We start from the raw sequence: 23,473 nt of genomic DNA, 5'->3' as shown, positions 1-23,473 counted from the left end.
GCGAAAAGTCGCTTGGCCCAAGATCGGAATGTAAACGTGGGTTTAGGAGGGTGGGTTGTTTTCTAGGTTCTACAGAAGAGGCACGGACGAATGGACAAATAGTTGGACGTTTCTCTCTTCCCCGCTCCCTTTTCCTTCCTCGATCTTTTCAGGAAGTGCCGGTTTACGGGAGTGGGACCTGTGTTTGCGTTTAGTCCTTGGAGCTCCTCGCGGAAACTCAACGGAGGAGCGGTTACTTTAATTCGATTCTTACAGGGTCCTTGGACTGTGGAGTGAAGCCTCTGCTGTCTCGGTGAGAGTTGTTTGCTCATAAAACAAAATGCTGGTACTGGTTCGGGCTCCCAGTAGGTTGTGTTGTGGAAGGCATGGCGACACTTTTCAGGTCGTTTAGGGGATTGCTCTCCGATATTAGCGATTATAGGTTCGTGTTTTCTCATCCTGTATTACCCCTCCTTCCCTCGTTGGTTTAAATTTATCATGGGAATGCCCTTTCTACTACTCCACTAGTTACTAATATTTTCGAGATTAAAATCTTTTTAACTTTAAAAAATGTGTTGAAACTAATGGCTGCTTTAGTGCTTACCGGCAATGCGTGGCCGAATGCACGAATACCTCTGTGGTCATTTGGCAGCCCCCTTCCAGGTGTTAGGTGTCCGCTTGGGAACTGTATGTCACCCAGAGAAAGGTATGATGTCCTGGAGAAAGCACTGTACTGACTCAGGATACTGGGGCTCTACTCCTCCTTTTGCCACAAATCTTATTACTCCGCGCTTAAACCCTTTGGACTGGTTCTTTGGTTAAATAAGGGGTTGAACTAGATAATCACTTCGAAACTTTCTGATTTGAAATATTGGGCTTTGAGATATATAAAGGTAAATCATTTGAGCATTTTGCTAATTTGCATATAAAACTGTCATGTGGCTTTTAACTCTTAAAAATATATAAAGAAAAACTACCTTTAATCTCACTACCCAGTGTTATTTTTCACCTAATTTACATTTTCCATTAGCTTCCCATGATTCTCAATGACTGTTCTACTTAACCTCACCATTGTGGCTTACCGTTTTTACTTATTTGCAGTATATCTCCGAGTCACTGCGTTTTTTGCTGATAAATGCCTAGCAGTGGAACTGAGTGAATGAATGGTGTAGCTTAAACATTATGGAGAAAATGTACTTTAGCAGATAGGTCAAGGTTATTCATTTTGTCACATAGCTGTTTTCCTTTGAATGAACAAACTATTTCTGCTATCACTACTCACTCTTATGTTAATATGGACAACCTTCAGTTTGTAGATGTTCCTCATTGGATTAGAGTCAAGAACAAGGAGATCCAATTTAAGTGAGCAGAATTAGTGTTTTAGTTTGTATCCAAATAGGTCAGATGCATTTTTTTTTTTGTCTGCATCTAGTCCAGATGTTAGCAGTTTGAAGTTCTGTTGCAGAGTGGGAATAGCCTTCAAGTGACAGGCATATTTCTAAGACAACCTCAGTGGCAAATTATAAAAATTTGGGCAAAACATTTCAATAATTTGAAACAACTTGTGCTAGAATCCTGTGTCATATAGTGTGGCTGTTGAGCACCTTTTAAGAAAGCATTTAACAGTTATCTCGATTTACTAATGGAGGACAGCTGTGCTGTTACCTTTTTTCTTTCGTTAGGTTTGTGTGTGTGAAGGGCAGGTTTTGTTCCTTCCCTCTGGCTCATTGTTTAGGACAGTGGTCAGCAAACTCATTAGTCTACAGAGCCAAATATCAACAGTACAACTGGGGCTCTACTCCTCCAGCGATTGAAATTTCTTTTGAGAGCCAAATTTTTTAAACTTAAATTATATAGGTAGGTACATTGTTATTAACTTAATTAGGGTACTCCTAAGCTGGCCTTTGCTAAAAACTCAAGCGGCCAAAGAGCTGCATGTGGCTCGTGAGCCGCAGTTTGCCGACCACTGGTTTAGGCGATGAGAGTATGATGGGGAGTACAACTGGAAGCAGACTCATAACTCAGGTTTGAGACTGTCTTACTTTGGGAAGTATTTTAAGTAAAAATAAGGGCAAGTCCACAGATTTCCAAAATCCTTTAATGGATAAGCTTAACGCCCAGCAACTATTAAAAACAGCAACTCACGCTGGTCAAAGGTAAAAAGAGTATAGAGCAAAAACAGTGTTAGCCGACTTTGCTTACTAATCTGACAGCAGAGAGACCAGGTTTGTTTTCTTCCTCTGGTGTGACTTCTCTTGCATTGCTGGATTTGAGTGGTGATTTGGCAGTTAAGTGGCATCTGATATCAATGTGATATATACCTAGGAAAAACCAATGATGGGTGAAGTCCTTACTCTATAACGTACCACTGTCTTTCAAGTTAGTTGTTTCTATTTAAATAAAAGGAAAGATATAAAATGCCATGTTATCCCAAACAACTCTGTGAGACAGGTTAAAAAAAAAAAAGACTTAAGAAGGAGAAAGAGGGAAGGGAAGCTTCCTGGGCATGACACCATTTGCAAGGTCACAACGAATACCCCAACAAAGGGCAGATCTTTTCTTTTCAGTTGGTACTAGATAATTGTTTGGAACATATATGTGCTGAGGCTTGGACTGAGGTTCTGCTCGACAAAGCATCTGCTCTCGGACACCCCAGCGTAATTCCTTCCTATGATCTTCACCAGGTAATCGCATTGAGTCCCAGTCTCGTTTGTACTCAAAATAGCGGGCCACCCGGTCTATCTTGCCCCGGTTTCGGCTTAACTGGTCCAGCCTTGGGAGAATAAAGGACTTTGGTCGGCTGGCAACAATCAGGTCTTGTTCATAAGCTGGAGGGCCCATTCCTTCTCTTTGTAGATAGCTATTGAGCCGATCTTGGTATTCACGTGGTAGATTAAGTTTTTCTGAAATATCAACAGGGGACTCCCTGTCTTTCGGGAAATGAAGGTTCATCAGCCTTTGTCTTAAATCCCAGAGATCCATATCAATTTCTGTACCAGACTCTGATTCACTGATAATTGACTCATCTGTCACTAACACTTCCCCATCGGGCTTCCTACGCAGCACCTTTCTCTTCATCACTGGCTTTCGGGGTCTTTGGGAGGCCTCTGAGACTGTTTCTGAGGTGACATTACTTTTTGCATGTGGGTACTGCAGTTGCACAGGAAGAGCATATCGCTTTCCTGGGGTTACTGAAGCTTTGCTGTAGGGATCATATTGGGTTACTGAAGCTTTGCTGTAGGGATCATATTGGGTTACTGAAGCTTTGCTGTAGGGATCATATTGGGTAGGCCAGGCTTCTCTCCTGACATCTCCCTCACCCTGCCCTGCACAGATCTGGGTGAAAGCTGTAGCAGCCGCTAACATTTGTTCTTCTGGATCCATATTGGCCCAATTTTGTCCACTAGGTCCCATGAGTTCCTCCATTGCTTCCCTCACATTGTAGGGCCTTCTGCAAGAGAAAACACTGATCAGTTTTCTAATAATAAATTTCTATCTCACAAATTGTTCACTCCCTTCTTGTCAGTGAAATGAAAAATGGCTAAGGCAATCCTATATAATAAAGAGGTAATATGCAAATTGACCATCACTCCAACACACAAGATGGCCACCACGAGATGGCCAGCAGGGGAGGGCAGTTGGGAGGGACCAGGCCTGTAAGGGAGGGCAGTTGGGGGTGATCAGGCCTGCAGGGGAAGGCAGTTAGGGGTGACCGGGCCAGCAGAGGAGGGCAGTTGGGGACAACCAGGCCTGCAGGGGAGGGCAGTTGGCGGGGGGGGGGGAAAACCCAGGCCTGTAGGGGAGGGCAGTTGGGGGGGGACCAAGGCCTGCAGGGGAGGGCAGTTGGGGGGAACCAGGCCTGCAGGGAGGGCAGTTGGGGGGGGGGGGGAACCCAGGCCTGCAGGTGATGGCAGTTGTGGGGGACCAGGCCTGCAGGGGAGGGCAGTTGGGGGCGACCAGGCTGGCAAGGGAGGGCAGTTAGGGGAGACCAGGCTGGCAAGGGAGGGCAGTTAGGGGTAACTGGACCAGCAGGGGAGGGTAGTTGGGGGCAACCAGGCCTGCAGGGGAGGACAGTTAGGGGCGACCAGGCCAGTAGGGGAGGGCAGTTGGGGGCAATTGGGCCGGTAGGGGAGTGGTTAGGGGATGATCAGGCTGGCAGGCAGGCAGGCAAGCAGTTGGGAGCCAGCAGTCCTTGATTGTGAGAGGGATCCCCGGCTGCCCGTTTAGGCCCAATCCCACCAGGATGGGCCTAAACGGGCAGTCGGACATCCCTCAAGGAGTCCCATATTGGAGAGGGTGCAGGCTGGGCTGAGGGACACCCCCCCCCCATGCATGAATTTCGTGCACCAGGCCTCTAGTCATAACTATAATAGTTAAATATTTAATAAATTACAGATTAGTACAAGATAGTATGGGAACAGTTTGCAGGGGCATTAACTCAGTTCTAGAGAATTCTGCTTTCTTTTATTTTTTTAAACATTCAAATATTGTTCTGTTTTGTTGTTGTTTTTTTAATATATTTTTATTGATTTCAGAGAGGAAGGGAGAGAGAGAGGAAAACATTAATGAGAGATGTTCGATCGACTGCCTCCTGCAGGCCCCCTACTGGGGATCAAGCCCACAATCCCAGTTTGTGCCCTGATTGGGAATCAAACTCTGACCTCCTGGTACATAGGATGATGCTCAACCAATGAGCACACCAGCTAGGCTGGAGAATCCTGCATTTATTTCCACCCTCTTCTTATTCACTCCTACTTTCTACTGCCTGCTAGTTCTTACCACCTTTAGTAGCTCACAGGGCAGGCTAGGTGAGTTTTGGCATGAGAAAAGCTTGAGACTGCATGATATAGGGCTTAAGGCTTCATGACCATTGTGTAACTTGTACTGAGAAGGACACTTCATGTATCCAGCATTGTTCTGTGTGTTTTATATTCATTCATGCAATCCTCATAACTAGGATAGGTACTCTGATTATCTTTTCACAGACGAGTAACATGAGTCAGAGAGATGAAATAACTTAGCCCATGACTACACAGCTAGTACGTTGCACAGAATTCCAATGTATGGATGTACTGTAATTTTTCAGCTAGTCCATGATTGGTTTATTGTAGGCTTAGTCGTTTGTTGTTAAAAAATGAATGTTACAATGTGTATCTTATAAATTTTTACATACTTGTGCAAGCATAAATGCCTTTTCCCACTCTTAAGATTTTAAGAAAGTTATTTCATGTTTTCTTCTAGCACTTTTATAGTTATGTTTGAAATGTAAACTTTTAATCTATCATAGATATAGAAACTCAAAAGGCAAAAAACAAAATGAGCTACCTAGACTTACATAACATAGTCAGCCTTAGAACAGATGTGTAGATGATCTTCTATTACCTAACATAACCATCAGTCATAGGTTATCTAGTACCATTTTTAAGGATGTAATACAGTTGTCCTCAGATGATCTTTTTTTTTCAGAACATGCATTAAATTTAAAAAGGATCACAGTGCTTAATTACCTTCTTTCTGCCATCAAAATTGTTTAAAGTGGGAAGATCTTGACTCCAGGTTCTACTTCCAATATAAAGTACAATCATTGACAAATTTCTTCAATCAGGCTAGCTTCTATTGTACCACCTTTAAGACAGAACTTAGTATTAGATGATAGGACATGTAAGCTACTAGTTTTATCTGATACTGGAAAGCAGTAGACACTCACAGTAGACATATATTCCATATCAAAAGATCTCTCTTTTTAAGAACTTTTTTAAAGAGAGGAAGGACAAGAAAGAGAAACATTGATCGGTTACCTTCCACATGTGCCATGACCAGGGATCGAACCCACAACCTGGATATGTGCCCTGACCAGGAATCAAACCTGCCACATTTCTGTTTATGGAATGATACTCCAACCAACTGAGCCATCCCAGCCAGGGCCATATCAACAGATTTTGATGGGAAAGATTGAACACATGTAATGAGAAGTCAAAAGGAAATGTTTTAGGGGGAAAATATCAGTAACATCAGTCCCTAATCATCTCAGCTAATGAATACAGATGTGAAATATACAGCCATTTTCCCTAAATTCTGACTATTGAAACCTTAACAATGCTAGCCAAACATTTTTGATATTACTTTCCTTTTCCCCTTTAAATTGGCTACACAGATGAAAAAGAATAATCTCTGTGGATGGTCAACCCTAATAACTAAGGTAATGCTTGTATCCCTGGTCAGAGCAAAAGTCTGCTTAAGGCATTAAATTAACTCTTAGATACTATCTGTACATAGTTGAAGGCTCCTGACATGATCAAAGGAACCAACACTAAAACTGTATCCCTTTTACTCTCTTTCCAGGTAGTTCGGACCCTTATGATTCATTTATTCCTGGAGTTCTTATCATGGCTGAAAATGACATAGACAGAATCCAGACTGACAAACTCCTAAAAAGAGTACAAGAACTAGAGCAGGAGATAGAAAGACTTAAAAAAGAACAGGCCAACACCAAGGACTCAAATGCTAGAGAAAATGCTTCAGGAGCTAGAAAAGCTAAACGTGCATTTGACTTCAGTGCTCATGGTCAAAGACATGTAGCCCTAAAGATAGCCTATCTGGGCTGGGGATACCAGGGCTTTGCCAGTCAGGAAAACACAAACAATACAATTGAGGAGAAACTGTTTGAGGCTCTAACCAAGACTCGACTAATAGAAAGCAGACAGACATCCAAGTATCACCGATGTGGACGAACAGACAAAGGAGTTAGTGCCTTTGGACAGGTAAGGACCACTAAACTGTTTCTCAAAGCAAGCAATACCAATATATTCTAGGTGTACATACTGAGGATTCATATTTGTATCTCAACACATTATCTTTTTCTAATTCCACAGGTGATTTCTCTTGACCTTCGTTCTCACTTTCCAAAGGGCAGGGATTCAGAGGATTTTAATTTAAAAGATGAAGTCAACGATGATGCTAAAGAGATCCGTTATACTCACATTCTCAATCGCGTGCTCCCTCCAGACATCCGTGTATTGGCCTGGGCCCCTGTAGAGCCCAGCTTCAGTGCTAGGTTCAGTTGTCTTGAGCGGACTTACCGCTACTTTTTCCCTCGTGCTGATTTAGACATTGTAACCATGAACTGTGCAGCTCAGAAGTATGTCGGCACACATGATTTTAGGAACTTATGTAAAATGGATGTAGCCAATGGAGTGATTAATTTTCAGAGGACTATTCTGTCTGCTCAAGTACAGCTAGTGGGCCAGAGTCTGGCTGAGGACAGATGGCAAGAACCTTTCCAGTTATGTCAGTTTGAAGTGACTGGCCAGGCGTTCCTTTATCATCAAGTCCGCTGTATGATGGCTATCCTTTTTCTGATTGGCCAAGGAATGGAGAAGCCAGAGATTATCGATGAGCTGCTAAACATAGAGAAAAATCCCCAGAAACCTCAATACAGGTAAATTTAAGTATAAATATATATTAACAAAACAGCCATTGCTTTTAGATTATTTTGAAATATATTCTAATATATCTTTCTATCCTCACAATTGTCTGAATAACTAAGTGACTGAGTCTTTCTTCATGAAACTTTTAGTATAACTTGTAGAATGTTATGAACATGTAAGAGGAAGTGCTATCTTTGATTTTTCTTCTGTTACTCCTATCCCAGGAATAAGAAATAGGTGTTTGGACCAGGCCTCTTAAATAAAAGCACATTCATTTCTACATCCCCCCACCCCCACTGAATTTATGTTAAGAGGTATTGTTAGGTTCTGCTAATAGTAAGCATTCAAACTATTCATATTAAATCTTGCTTGCTTTGTATTATGGAGTAATCATACTACTACTTTGGAATTTTTCCTAATTTTCAGTTTCTGAAATGGTAGGAAAGGTAGGAAAAGTAAGAAAAACAGCTGACTTTCCTTTGGAGAGCAGGCTGAGGTCAGACAGACCAATAATTCATTCCTAAGCAGTGAAATCTATAAGTTTCTACTTCATACTATGCAAAATTGACAAGTTTGGGAAAATACCACCAGCTGTTTTAAATTTTATAGCCATATGATGGAGCCAAGTGAACTCACTTGTAGGTGACTTGTTACCATTGAAATTTACCCCAGTATAGACCAAACCTAACCAACTGCCCCATGGTTTGTCTTTTTTTAGTTATAATGTTGTGGAAAGTTAGGGATAGTGTTGTATTTTCTTAACTATCAGATACTTAATATTGACAACGTTTTTTCCCCTCCTTTAACCCAACTAACCTTGTTTTTCAAGAACTGTTGGATGGCTGCTATGTATTCTCATGCTGTTTTGTCTCCTCTCTAGTATGGCTGTAGAATTTCCTCTAGTCTTGTATGACTGTAAGTTTGAAAATATCAAGTGGCTCTATGACCAGGAGGTTCAGGAGTTCAATATAACCTACCTACAACAACAGTGGGCTAATCAAGCTGTTAAGACTCACGTGTTATATAGTATGCTGCAAGGACTCGAGTCTGTTGCTGTGCCCTGTGAGACAGGTATGATAGGGAAAACCACGGGTAAAATTACCAGTACAAAATTACACATGGTTATGGGGAGGCAGGTTTATATAAAGTTTGGAGGTGATTCTATTGTGGTAAAGTATTCATGTAATGACTGATTGTACATATTATAGGAACAAAGACGGATGAAGTAATAGAATGGAGAAATGTTAAGCCCTCTGTCATAAAGCAGACCAGTGCCTTTGTAGAAGGAGTGAAAATGCGCACATATAAGCCCCTAATGGATCGTCCTAAATGCCAAGGCTTGGAATCCCGGATCCAGCACTGCGTACGTAGGGGACGCATTGAATACTCACGTTTATTCAATGAGGCAGAAACAAAAGCCAAAAGGGAGTGTAATGACATGCTAGAGGAAGAAAATACTATTTTAGAGAAACCAACAAAGAGAGTCTGTGTTGATACAGAAATTAAAAGCATCCTTTAACCACAGAAAATTCTCCAGGATCTAGGAGGCAACAACTAGCTAATGGTAGGTGGGTAAAAAGGAAATACAATATTTACTGCAATAAGTCCTAGAATTCAGATGATCAGCTCTTAAAAGAACAAAACCAAAAAGACCATACACTCTATTTAAGGATGTTCAAGCTTCAACAGGAAATCAAACATTCATTCCTGTCTAAAAGGATTAAGAGATGGAAGAAGCAAAAAGCAGATGTAAAATGGAGATGTATTTACATACACTTGGAAATCTGTGCCTAATGTTCAAATTTATTAAACCTGATCCTGCAAGTGTCTTAATTTGTTGTGCTATCCTTTTTAAAAGTAAATGAAATATTCACTACCCATCTAAATTAGCATAAAGAGATGTCTTATTTTCTAGGACAAATTAAAGAAATGAAATTTAGTCAAATATTTGATAAATTGGTGCAGTGTGCACTGCCAGGCACAATACTACCTGACAGTGACCTAACTGAATGAGGCACAGCATCTCTTACAAAGCTTATCAGTTTAGTGCTGTGTGAGCCACAAATGGTCTTTGTTATATGTATTTTTTTCAATATTTTACACATATAAAAAAACATTGTTAGCCCACAGGCCATAAAGAAACAGGCCAGGCAGTTTATAGTGATTTAAGAAAAGCTCTCACAACGATATCCAAGCTGAATCTTGTACAACAAATGGGAGCAGAGTTAAAGATGACAACACTTGCATAGTTTAGGAAGGTAAGCAAGGGTCCAATCCATATCAAGCTGGTAGCTAAAACATAACTAACATATGGAACAATTAGAAACAATACTAACATAAATAGTAAACATGCTGTATAAGTGCACAAACTTAGTAGTGGGTAGGCTACAGACATATTAGACTTCACTGAAAGAGTCCCGGGTTTAGAATTTAAATAGTATAAGAAAAGTGACGTATACGTCAACTTGTATTGTTGATGGGATTGCAAATTGGTATAGTTACTATGGAAAACTGTGTATGTTCTTTAAAAAATTAAAATAGAACTTCTTCATAATCCAGCATTTCCACTTCTGGGAATATATCCAAAGAAATCCAAAACACTAATTGGAAAAGATATACACAGAGTTTCTTACAATAGCCAAAATACGGAAGCAATGCAAGCTATTACTTGGCCATAAAAAAGAATGAAATCCTACCACTTGCAAGTGAAATAAGTTAAAAAGAGACAAATACCATATGACTTCACTTTTATATAGAATCTAACGAATACAACAGAACAGAAAACAGATTCATAGATGCCAAGAACAAACTAAGGGTTGCCAGATGGGAAGGGAGTGGGAGGATTGGGTGAAAAAGGTGAAGGGGCTAAGAAGCTACAAAATAGTCATGGGGATGATAGGGAATATAGTCCATAACATTGTAATAACTATGTATAGTACCAGGTGGGCACTAGAATTATCAGGGGATCACTGTGTAAATTATAATTGCCTAACCAATATGCTGTACACCTGAAACAACTATAAAATAATATTGAACATCAACTGCAATTGGAAAAAAAAACCCTGGCCCATAGCTCAGTTGGTTAGAGTGTTGTCCCAATATGCCAAGGTTGCAGGTTTGATCTCCTGTCAGGGCATATACAAGAATCAACCAATGGCACTAGCCAGTTTGGCTGCGTGGATAGAACGTCGGCCGTCAGACTGAAGGGTCCCGGGTTCAATTCTGATCAAGGGCACATGCCTGGGTTTCGGGCTCAATCCCCAGTAGGGGGGCGTGCAGGAGGCAGCCGATCAATGATTCTCTCATCATTGATGTTTCTCCCTCTCCCTTCCTCTCTGAAATCAATAAAAGTATATATTTTTAAAAAGAATCAACCAATGAATGCATAAGTAAGTGGAACTGCGTGACCGATACACAGCAGCCTGTCGCCTTGGGTTCAGCTGACAATAATTAAAGAATGCCCATGTGCCTTCCCAGGTGCTCTCTACATGGAACAACAAATCAATGCTTCTCTCTCCCCATCCCCTTCCACTCCCTCTAAAAATCAATGCGAAAAAATATCCTCGGGTGAAGATTAACAAAAAACAGAAAGAAAAATTACAATAAATTACTCCTTATTTTTAAAAATCAACTCTAAAGAAATGATACATGGGACAGAAAGCACTAAATAAAATGTCATGTTTGGGAGAGTCTATAGAAGCAAAGAGCAGAGGATCAAGGTCTTAGGTCTTAAGTAAATCAATTCCAGTAGGTTATACTTTATCAAATCTAGAAAAAGCTTTTAGTGACATTATTTTAGGTAGTTACCATAGGGAGAAAACTCAGGACAATCACCATAGAAGAAGCAAGAGAGAAATCCCAAACTGTAACTTTAGAATTAACTTCAGTTATGTGAGGAAATGTTTGTATAAATTCGAAGTCTCTGACCCATGGTAGGGACTAAATAAACGTTAGAAGTCAAGTAGGGCTTAGATTTTACTTTCTTCACTACAAAATGGAAGGAATTCTTTCAATAGGTTTTGAACTTTAAATGAGATTTTACATATCAATACACAAAATGGAGCTTTGTGAGAAGTACACCATTTCAATGTTTATGCAATACAAACCTACCTACTAAAAAGATAAGCAGAGAATAAAGTAGGGACAGAAATGGAACAGGAATCTGGGTGAGGAGGAGTTCCAACACTACAGCCAAAGAGATTTTTTTGTGTACTATAATATATAGCAGTGATTTTCAACCTTTTTCATCTCCTGGCACACATTAACTACTAAAATTCTGTGGCACACCAAAAAATATATTTTTTGCTGATCTGACAAAAAAATAGGTATAATTTTTATTCATTCACACTGGACTGCTATTGTGTTGGCTGTTGTCTTTTTCTTTTCTTTTCTTTTTTGACAATCTAAAAGAAAAGAGGTCAGTGCCCCTGACAAAACAAGTATTGCATGTTTTAAAAATTCTTGTGGATGCCCTGAACGGTTTGGCTCAGTGGATAGAGCGTCAGCCTGCAGACTGAAGAAGGGTCCCAGGTTCAATTCTGGGCAAGGGCATGTACCTTGGTTGCAAGCACATTCCCGGTAGGGGGTGTGCAGGAGGCAGCTGATCGATGTTTCTCCCTCATCGATGTTTCTAACTCTCTATCCCTCTCCCTTCCTCTCTGTAAAAAATATCAATAAAATATATTTTAAAATGAATAAAAATTCTTGTGGCCCACCAGTGTGCTATGACACAGCGGCTGGAAATCACTGCTATAGTGACTAATATGTTACTTTATTTGCATTTTAATTATAGCACGCTCCCATTCCTTTTGAACATATGAGGGTAGGTGTTTGCAAATAATAAAATCTAAACTTTAGTAAGGTCCACAGGTAACTGCCAGTTCTTTATATTAAAGAGAAATAAAAGACCTGATAATCTTTTCTCTTATAAGGAAACTTATAGAGGCTAGAACACCTTATATTTTGAAAAATTACAGACCATATATATATATATATATATATATATATATATATATACATTCATATATATATATATATATATATATATATATACACACACACATTTTTTTTCCTTCATCTTAAATTGTCCTCTCCTGCCTTTAAGAGCCAGCCCTATACTCAGGACAGCCCTCCTAAACTGAGAGGGAGGTTTCTGTGTGTCCTGACAGACTCCCCTGTTACAATTGAGCACAGGCGAGCAGAGAAAGCATAGGTCAGGACAAGAATTACAGACAGTATTAACCAAAATACCCCAAAGTTATCTTCTCTTCAAAAATCTTAAGCGATTTGGTGCCCCAGGTTTAGCTAATTTCAAGAGAAAGGATTTCAAAGGTGGAAGGGGTACGTTGGGTCAGTATTCTAACTATTACAGGAAGGCTACTGCAGAGTTAAATCAAATTCCTCTACCTTTAGGGAGGTAAGCATGCAGCTTTATGTACCACAAAATCAGAACAAAACAAAACAAAACAAAAAAATACCCTAAAAAAGAACTGTAACTGAAAGAGACAACAAACTAGGGGAAATATTTGTACCAGGTTAAAAATTGCTAATTTAAATTCCTCTAGAAAGCTAATAAATAAAAAGGTACATACACCAGCAAAATAAGAAGACAAATGATTTACCAAAAAATATAATAGACATAGAAAAAGATGTTTAATCTATATACATAAAAGTCAAGTGACCAGAACAACAGAACGACCGGAATGACCAGTCGCTATAATGAGCACTGCAGCAGCCAACCGGCCCCCCCACTGGCCCAGCCCCCAATGGGCCCCCCCAACCCCAATCAGGGCAGGGCTGGCAGCCAACCTACCATGGCCACCCCCCACCCCCAGCCTGCCTGGCTGGATGGGCTCCACCGGTGCACAAATTCGAGCACCAGGCCTCTAGTCTCATTAATAATGCAAATAAGCCTTAAATGGTTTGGCTTAGTGGATAGAGGTTTGGCTTAGTGGATAGAGCATCGGCCTGCGGACTCACGGGTCCCAGGTTCGATTCCGGTCAAGGGCATATACCTTGGTTGCAGGCACATACCCAGTAGGGAATGTGCAGGAGGCAACTGATCGATGTTTCTCTCTCATCGATGTTTCTAGCTCTCTATCCCTCTCCCTTCCTCTCTGTAAAAAATCAATAAAATATATATATATATTTTAAAAAAGTATTAAGACATCCTTCTAGAAAATTTTTCAATGTCCAGTGCTGGTCAGTGTATAGAGAAAAAAGCAACCTCACCCTCTGTATGTGTGTGGATGGAATGGGGAGGGGTATATCAGTTTTTCTAGAGGGCAAATTTGACATTATCAATCAGAATTTAAATTGCACCATAATTTCTAAGCCATCATCCACTTCCAGGAATTAAGGCCACAAACTGGATAAGAATGTAAACAAGTATATGTACGAATCATCATGCTATCCTATGATGATGAAGAAATTGAAAAAACGAATGTCCATCATTACAGGATTAGTTATTTAATATACGGTTAAATAATGCATGCAAGAGTTACCATGCATGCATTAAAAGGGATAATGCACGTCTACATTTGACGGAGATGTGTTCCTAAAACATTACTAAGGCGCAATGTGCTTTTTAAATGAACATTCTTTATTATATTCAAAATATAGTTATATAAAAATACTTGTGTAAGTATAGCCATGTAAATATATATTCATAATAAATACATCTGCAATAAACCCAAAGGTGAGGGGTTTTGTGGTGGTGGTGGGTTTTGTTTTTTTTTTGCTGATGGAATTTCGAGTATTTTCTTCTACTCTTCTTTATACGTACCTAATATTGTTTGATTTACTTATAAAAAACAATGATTGCGTAATTTTTATAATCAGGAGCGGAGGGAAGGTTTATTTTCATTCTAGGGTAGGGCTGTAGGGTTGAATTTCACACTCTATCCTAATACATCTGGGAAAGAGCTTCTTGCACGGTTACACCTATTAGTTCAAAAAAGGGGTGTTTAGGGGGTGAGAAGCCTTTTACACTCAAGTTTACAGAAAGACCGAGTCGCCACCACCTGGCCCACGCTGGGTGCCGTCTGTTTGTGACGCTTCAGGGGAGGCCGGCTCCCTCGCTGCGCCCGCCCCCTGACCCCTGGCCCGTCCACCACGCTAAACCCCGGCCACCGTGACATCGGGGCTACGGCTGCCAAGGGTCCATTGCGTCACCGCAACGAGCATCTGAGAAAGCTGCGAACTCGGGCAGTCGGTACGTCGGGGTTCCGGACTGCGCGCCAGGGCATCGGTACCCGGGCCGGGAAGTCAACTCCGAGTACTCAGCCCCGACCTCTCCCCAGCAGCCGGGCAGCCCTCTGGGCCCCACTCCACCTCTCCCATCCTGTCCCGCTTACCCGCCCCGCCGAGGTCCGCTCGCCACCCAGTCCTCAGCTCCGCAGGTATCAGTTGGCGTTCCGCAGCCTGCGCAGGCGCACTGCCGGCTCACGCACGGAGAACGCCCCAACCGCCGGACGCCGAGGTTTAAATCACTAGAACCAACCGGCGCTCTCTGCCCCGCCTTCCAGCGCTCCCATTGGTCCTGAGGGTAAACGCCTTTCACTTCTACATTCTGATTGGTTTTGGTTTTCTTGTCCCGCCCCTCAGGCGGGAAGAAGTTGGGATTCGGCGCGCGATTGGGACACGTCCGAGTCCCGCGGCGGCTGAGCGCGAGCGCTGAACCGTCGCTTCGTTGCCAGGCCGACGGGACGCGGAGGGGAGGACTCTCAAGCCTCCGTCAGCGGCGGTCTTAGCGCCCCGTCCACCTCCCTGAATCAGTCTTCACCCTTCCCGACTCTGCGGGGTCGGTGGCGGCAGGTGGGTTCTCGACGCGGAGTCGTGACCCCGATCCCGCCTCCGCGCTCAGCCCGTCCACCGAGTCTGCCACGCGGGCTCTGTGTGAAGGCTCGGACGCGCGTGGAGGCCTTTCCGAAGCTCTGTTACCTCTTATTCTCTCTCTGTCTCAGGGCACATCCTATGTATGTGAATAATTTTTATAACATCATTTTAAATAGTAGCAAAGTGTTCCAATATGTAAGGATCTTAGTTGTTTTTTATCCTCACCAGAGGATTTTTTTTTCCCATTGCTTTTTAGAGAGAGTAGAAGGGAAGGAGGGAGGGGAGGAAAGAGAAACTTTGATGTGAGAGAGACACAATCACTGGTTGCCTCCTGCACACATCCCGACCCGGAGTGGGGAGAGAACCCACAACCCAGATACATGCCCTTGACCGGGAATCGAACCCGCGCTCCTTCAGGCTGTACGCCAACATTCTAACCACAGAGCAACACCACTCCGGGCAGGATCTTAGTTTACTTAATTAGTTTCCTGTTACTGGACATTTGGTAATTTTTTATTATTTTTCTATTATAAACATGCTAAGTTAATTTTTATTAGTTAATTCTCTGGAACAATTCACCATTACTTTTCTAGTATACATCCCCTGAAGTATGATTTCTGGTATAATGAGTTTGCTCCTTTTAAGGATTTTGATATTTGTTGCCAAATTGCTTTCAAGAATGATTGTATGAAACTTACCAGCAGTGTGTGACAGTGTCCAAGTTCCTTCTCTACAGCATCAAATCAAATGCCACGTCATGTCAGTCATACTTCTGCGAAGTAATATACCTGATCGCTTTTGTGCAATTTGCACTATCCCATAGGACAGCTGGAATATTTTGCAGGCACATCAAATGCCTTTACTCTCTGCTTTTCTAACTCATACACTAATGCCCAACTTTGAAATCTCACAGTTATTCTCCAATTATCTTTTACATCTCATTTTAAAAAAAAAAAGATATCAGTCATTTAGAATGTCTTCTGCTCCTTCCATCACAGTCACGGATACACTTCTTGTTCCTCAACTGTCTTCCATCCCTCCAGTACCCTTATCCCTAAGTTTTTCCTTTCTACTGCTCACAGAGTTCTTTTTTTCTAAAACAATCTGTTCATTCACTCCCCTGATTAAAAGTCTTCAGTGGTTTTCAATTACTAAAGAATAAAAGTACAGATTTCTGTGTCAACAAGCACCTTTGGCAATGATAAACCACAGAAAGGAAAGTTTTACATGTATACTCAATTGAAATGGAATTTTAATATTTTCTTTAAAAATGTTAATAACTGATATTTATCTTCAAACCACATCTCCACATATGTGCATAAATACTGTGCCTTTACCATATTAGCTTGTGGTAATTTTTTATTATTTTTTAATTACTGTGCCTTTACCATATTACTGTGCCTTTACCGTATTAGCTTGCGCTAACAAGGAAATAAGGGAAAACAATTTTATTTGAAAATAAGAGATTTCATTATACCAAACTTGAATGATCACTATTTTTTAACTACTATCTGGTGTTCATTTTGGTACTTTGTAATCCTAGACATTCCAAAATTAAAAGATTGCAAATATTTTCCCTCCCCTTCTTAATAAAGCAAGACCATGTTCCAGATGGTATCACTCAAACGGTCTCTCCAGACAATTTGATTCTGCATATTTCTTTAGATAAAAATGTTGGTGATGTTTCATTTATTTATTGATGTTTCCAATATGTCTTTTCCTCCTTCACTCTAACTTAAATTACAGATATTGAAAATACAACCCTGGCTGGTGTGGCTTGATTGGTTGGTTCAATTCCCAGTTTGGGCATATGCCTCGGTTGTGGGCATGCAGGAGGCAGCCAGTCTATGTTTTGCTCTCACATCGATGTTTCTCTCCCTCTCCTTTCCCTACTCTCTTCTCTTTTAAAATCAATAAAAAAATCTTTTTTTAAAATTACCTTTTAAAAAAGCCACAATGACCCATTTCAGTAATTTTACTAAACTCACTGAAGATCTTAGACAAGTTGGTAATGTCAACAATTATTACCTTTAACATTTTCTCCTATAAAAAAATAAATAAAAGACAAGTCATATTTCCAATATTATAAGCAGAAAGATGTTATAAACTCTTAAAGCCCATTTGATAATTTTTGTTATTGTCATTTTTCACCCCATCTCACCTTCCCATCCCAAGTAAATAGCGGATAGAAAGTTAAGAGGGCTTCTGTTTCCAGATGTTAGGGAGCATTATCAGCAATAAAATCAGGAAAGATAGGTTATTCTTGGAACAGTATTTCTCTATTTCACTAGCATAACAATTCAGGAGGGCATCTGAAGAGAAGCTGAGACATCCATGGCTTTAATATATATATATATATATATATATATATATATATATATATATATATAGAGAGAGAGAGAGAGAGAGAGAGAGAGAGAGAGAGAGAGAGAGAGAAAGAGAGGAAGAGAGGTACAGAGAGATAGAAACATCGATGAGAGAGAATCATTGATCGGTGACTCCTGCACACCCCCTACTGGGGATGGAGCCCACAGCCTGGGCATGTGCCCTGTCCAGGAATTGAACCATGACCTCCTAGTTCATAGGTCAACACTCATCCACTGAGCCACACTGGCCAGGCTCTATTACTTTTTATTGCCCCTGTAGTACACTTGCAGTGTGTACTTATTAATATGCTTGAAGGCCCTGGGGTTCTCACGGTGCCAGATCACAAAGGATTCAATTTGTAGCCTGCAGCATTGCCCCCAAGCAAGAATGTTATCCTGTCCTTAAAAGCCTTGAAACCTGGCATTGACTTGGCCTCCATATGGATGGAAGTCCTGTCAGGCAATTCATTTCTAGAATAGGGAGGTTTCGTCCATATTAAGTATTTTCTCTAGCAAGTAATTTCCTTCTATAATCAAACTTACCCAGAGTTTCCAAAAATTCTTCAGCTGCCTTTACATCGCAACTGCAGACTCATCACTCCCTCGCATTATGTGATGAATAATGATTCTTGGATCATTTATTCCACCAAGAGCTGGTAGCAAATTCAACGTTGTAGTTGAGTCCAACCTTTTCTTCCAATATCACAAACTTTGCTTTGGCTCTGATCACTCACGGTGCCGAGAGGGATATGCTTCTGTGTCAGATCTTCAAACAGGTCCTTAACAGTTTCTCCATATCTGATATAGGCCAGGTTTTGAATCTCAATTGGCCTCTATGATCTAGGGTAGGATGTGTTTGTTTGTAATAATAGGTCTTTTCCTTTGGCTGCTAGGTAAGCAGAGGGGACACTGTCGTCAACCTCACCCTTGCTGTACCTTGGTTTCAGTGGGGAAGAGGCATGTTATTAATTAGATGGAAACGTCAAGAAACTGCAGGCAGGAAGACAACACAGAGGTTGCAATAGTCCCACCAAGTGAGGCCCAGGAGGGATGCCTGGTGCACCGGTCACGATTTCAAATACCATAATCCCAGCACTTCAGAGCTGTGTCCCTTTGTAAACAATGCTGCAACTTTGATGCTCTCTTTCATTCACTCACTGTGGTAAGACTTGAAGAATTGATGTTTTGTTTTTCCCAAGATAGGAAGATATGCGAGAACTCCAGGTCAGGCCTTCCGGGAAAGCAAAGGTGTAAGGTGGCAGGGTGGGGTGGGGGTCGGTGGTGGGGTGGTAGAAGTGACTCAGCATTCAGGCTTGGTCTACGAATAGAGTCTTTTCTAATAATTCTGAACCAGCCCCTTTATGCCTTCTCCTAGAAAACTACTTGGGGCTAGGAGTTGGGCAGCTAGAGAGTCACTCAGATTTCCAGAAAATCCCGAAGACAAGAGACCTTTACATTGTGGTGACATTTTCATGCAGTCTTGTTTCTTGTACACAAGGTAAGGACATTGGGTTACGTTGCCTCTGTGCCCAGCTCCTCCTGTATTTTACGCATTTGGTAAAATGGAGGTGGAGGAAGAGCTATAGGGACAACATCCCCTACCAGTTCAGTCGAGTTGCTTTTTGGGGTTATATACTAGTACAATCCTTTGAATATTGCCTCCCTCTTTCAGTGAATCAGAGCTCATGTAATATGCTTGCTGCTCACTCATCTGAGAAACCAATCTGTTCTGAACCTGAGCCTCCATCTTCAAAAGTCACTGTAGAAGACACTGTTCTTGACCTTCCTGCCCACTCCCACACACGCCGAATCCAAGCCCTGCCAGCAGTTAACCATTATCAAGACACTCCTACGTCCACCCCCACTGCCAAATTCTTCCTCATTCCCATGCCCACTGTCCTCTCTGGCCCTGTGTGTGACCTTCTCAGAGAGTGGCTCCTGATGGCTGAAGTTTCCAACATCTATTCTCGCTTTCATGGAAAACTAGAAAAACAACGCGTTTCATTTTCTTAACTCAGCCCCACCGCACAGCTTTTAATTGGGTAGCCCTGGTGAGCACCCCCAAGTTCAGTCTTGGCTGGGAAAACAGACACAATGGATCCCACAGTGTCGTTTGCTGCTGCCAGCCTACATTCTTCCCGCTGTACTTTCAAAGCAAATTTGTGTAAACTTAAGGCCAATGTTAAAACCTCATGGGCGTTGTTTGTGGGTTTTCTTGGGTGGGCGAGAACAGGCAGAGGCTACAGCTAGGGAGCAGTGTAACCTCCAGTGCCTCTTCTCCAGCGTGACTAGCCCATGTCCCAGCAGCCTGTCGTAGGAAGGGCATGCGAAGAGCATCCACTTGACTGCAGTCATGGATATTGGTTGAGAACTGCTGTTTGGGGGTGTCTTGCAGGAGCCTCCCACCCTGTACTCATCACTCCTAAGTCTGGTGGGTTAGCATTAGAACTACGGACTGTAAGGCAGGAGCGGGGTGATGGTACGGGGCATGAGGAGATGGCTTCAAAGCCCTGTCCCCCTTAGACGGAGACTCAGTCTGGGAAAAGCCTTGGCAGATGGTGTCCTGAAGAAAATCTTTGGAGGAATCCTTGTGAAGAAGTTAGTTGTTGTTAGTCCTGGCCTTCCCACAATTGATCCCCTTCCTACCATGTTAAATGAGTTAAGCTCCTACAGCCGGCATGTGCTAGGGGGTGAACTAATGAAAAGTGGCGACTCAGAATCCATGTCTGACCCCAAATGCACATCCCATACTTCTCCCACCTGTGGACATGGTCCCTGACCTGATAACCGAGACCTGATGAGAATCTCCCTACACCCTTTCAGTGTGGCGACATTGGGCTACACTGCTTCTGTGCCCAACTCCTGTATCTTCCACGTTTGGTAAAATGGTGCCTTCAAGGTTAGAAAGTTTGGAGCACAGTTCAAGGAGGGTGAATGGGGCTAGGTCAGGAGGCTGAATTGGGCTGGACATGGAGGAGGAGAGGGTGGGTTAGGGTTTCTGGGGTGAGACTCAGGCACCCAGGGCAATGTTCTGGGTTTGATCCAGGCTGCTAGAGGGAACTTGGGTTTAAGTGTCAGAACTTGTTGGCTAGCGCAGTTGCTCCTGCAGACGTGGATGTGAGGCAGAGTATATGCCGTGGAGAAGAGATGTGACCGTCCTCACACCACACACTTCCTTTCTCCTGTGGGATGGGCCTCTCAGAGAGCCCAGTCATAGAGTGAGTCTCTGTCTTCTCACTGACTCAGCTGGGCCAGATGACTCCCCTCGCGGGCGCCCCCCCGCTGCGCAGGGCCAGGGGCTGTGCTTATGGTTTGCAGAAGTGGTTGAAAAGGATATCTTTGAATGCAGGAAACTTTCTTTGGGAACGTTGTTGTTTTCATTTTACTTTTCCCTGTGTCTCATGCCCTTACACTGTCCCCCTTCAGGGGAAACAGAAAACCAACTTTAGGCTGACTACAAAGGAGCCACATGTGGCCTCAAATCCATTGCCCTCCTTCAGTAGCAAGAGGGGATGGGTTACAGGTTGTGCCTCTGGGCAGGACGGGATGTACTACAGCCCCCATCTAGGAAAGAGCAACAGGGCCTTGGGATGGAGCCAGGGCTGGAGGGGAGAAGATGCAGACTCTGGCCCCAGGAGAGGCCTCAGGGGAGGCCTGGGAACCTACTTCTGGGGGCTCAGATACCGAGGTGGGAGGAAAGAGCAGGTGGCCAGCACATGTTCCTGTACCCTGGGAGACAGAGAGGGCCCCCGGTGCCCGAGATCTGTCTGTGGCCCACACTAAGATCCTGGGGTAACAGGTGTTGGAAAACTAAGAAGCCAGCTGAGGCTTCTGGCTGAATCTGGAAGGTAGGTTCAGGTAGCAGCCATTTTAAAGGGGTTACTTGGGGACCAGCTCCTGAACCTCCTCTCAATTCTGGGCTTCACAGAATAGGAGGGATAAGGAGGGACAGTGATAAGGGCGAAAATTCCACAATAAAAAGTCATAATAGCACATATACAGGGATGGGCAAAAGTAGGTTTACAGTTGTGAGTATGCAAAACAGTTTATTTTTGGATTATTATATATTATTTTCCATACAACAACTGTAAACCTACTTTTGCCCCAGCCTGTATGTTGTCAACTGTGGTAGCATTTGTTAACATGAACGTCTGATATGTGTATAGAAATAATCCTGTGTGAAGATATGGAAAAATGTTCACATTGTTTCTCTCAGACTTGAGGGCATAAAGGGAATTTTATTTATTCCTTAATAAGTTTGATTTATTTCCAAAATTTCTGTTACTTTCATTCAGAGAATAAAGTTGGTCAAAGCTACCAGGGCAAACACAGGAGAAAGACCTGGCTTTTGTGGAGATTGAGTTTCACGCCCAGATTTTCATTACCAGTTGCCCTGGTCAAGGAGCATCTATCTTCCCAGGCACAAGGGTCCTTTGCTCGGAGGCATAAGCTGATGCTCTGAGCGCAAACCCTCTGGGACTAATATCCAAGATTGCTGCCTATGTCTCACACATCCCAGAGGGAAGACTCCCAAAGGTGGTCCCTCTGGGAATTCCTTCCAGACAGTGGCACATCAGCCAGGCTGTGAGGCCCCCTCATTTCAGTGGGAGCTTTGTTCATGAATGTGGCCTCTGCCAGGCAGAGGGAGATTTTTTCTTTTAATGGAGATGACCTTTTTCTTTTTCTCCCTCTCTTCCCATTGTCATCTGATGATTCAGGGTAGAGCTGCACCAGAGTTCCAGCCCTGGAAACCCTTCTCCAGATTGTAAGTGAGATGTAGAGCAAAGATGGTGGCCACTGAATCAGACAGATGTAAGCCTTGTTCCCTGGTCTTCAACTATAAGAAAAGGTCAGTTATTTCTACCTATGAGGTTGTTCAGAGAATTCAAAGAGAACAAGGGCATAACATGCCCAAAGATGTTTGATGCCATGTAGGGTCTTAATGTTTGCCATGGCCCATGTGTGAGTTTTTGCAGTCCCGGCAACCATATCAGATAGACCTCTGATAGTCCTTGTGTGTACCTAAGGAAGCTCAGTAACTTGTTTGCAGTCACAACAGGGAGGTAGCACCCAGTGTACAGTGAAGATGATGTGAGGAATCACACGTGCGTGTGGTGTGTCTCTGAATGAACCCACTCAGAAAACCGGCTCTAAACTCACTCTCTCCCAAGACAGGGAAATCTACCATCACCTCTGCCTGTCTTCCCCATAGTGACTACTAACTGCAAGGTGAAGGCCAGGAATGCCATCCTGCAAACTTAGAATTAGGGGCTGTCAGTATAGAGGCATCATTCCCTTGTGTCTCTCAGGTTGACCATACTAACCAAGCCACTCATTGTTTCATCAAATACTTTTGATTATCCGATCTGTGCAAGGCATTACTCTAGGTGCTGAGGAGTGAGCAGTGAACACAACATGTGAAACTCTTGGATTCGTATAGATTTCATTCTTATAAGGGGAGAGAGACACAATAAACATCAATAAGGAAAAGCTATAGAATGAAAACTGGGTTAAGTACTCTGGAGAAAAAGCAAACATGGAAAGTGTATATATATAAGGAAAGCTTCCCTGGTGAGTTAACACTTACTACATGAAAGATGGATGGCACAAATACATTGCACCATCCGGAGGAAGTAAGGTAAAGGCAGGGAACTGATGGAAAAGCTCATTTCCAGCCCTGCCTCCTTTCCCTCTATACCCCCTTTCTAGTGACTAAATATTTCTTTCTTTCTTCCTGTAACGCTCAGTGAAAGTCTCTCCCACTGGAATTATTTATGGTCTTTGTCTCCCTTGAAAAAAAGTAATGAACAAACTTGCAGTTGAGATCATCCCTTCCCACCACCTGATTTTCCTGGGCTGTCTCAT

At 42.5% G+C, this 23,473-nt stretch overlaps 2 protein-coding genes across 2 annotated transcripts; one reads left to right on the top strand and one right to left on the bottom strand.

Moving 5' to 3' along the window:
* PUS3 (pseudouridine synthase 3) lies at positions 1 to 9,958 on the top strand. Its single transcript, XM_080650281.1, has 5 exons — positions 1 to 292; positions 6,322 to 6,740; positions 6,852 to 7,417; positions 8,287 to 8,477; positions 8,615 to 9,958. Exons 2-5 carry the CDS (start codon positions 6,366 to 6,368, stop codon positions 8,923 to 8,925), a joined length of 1,443 nt encoding a protein of 480 aa, XP_080506407.1. The 5' UTR covers positions 1 to 292; positions 6,322 to 6,365; the 3' UTR covers positions 8,926 to 9,958.
* On the bottom strand, positions 2,063 to 14,843 carry HYLS1 (HYLS1 centriolar and ciliogenesis associated). Its single transcript, XM_080650282.1, has 3 exons — positions 14,762 to 14,843; positions 5,487 to 5,604; positions 2,063 to 3,430 (listed from the first exon to the last, which is right to left on the bottom strand). Exons 2-3 carry the CDS (start codon positions 5,498 to 5,500, stop codon positions 2,449 to 2,451), a joined length of 996 nt encoding a protein of 331 aa, XP_080506408.1. The 5' UTR covers positions 5,501 to 5,604; positions 14,762 to 14,843; the 3' UTR covers positions 2,063 to 2,448.
* Positions 14,844 to 23,473: the final 8,630 nt, after the last annotated feature.

This window comes from Plecotus auritus (assembly GCF_963455305.1).
Source record: "Plecotus auritus genome assembly, chromosome: 13".
NCBI classification, from domain to species: domain Eukaryota; kingdom Metazoa; phylum Chordata; class Mammalia; order Chiroptera; family Vespertilionidae; genus Plecotus; species Plecotus auritus.
The sequence above is the reverse complement of the archived record's forward strand: the minus strand, read 5'-3'. Positions and strand labels throughout refer to the sequence as shown.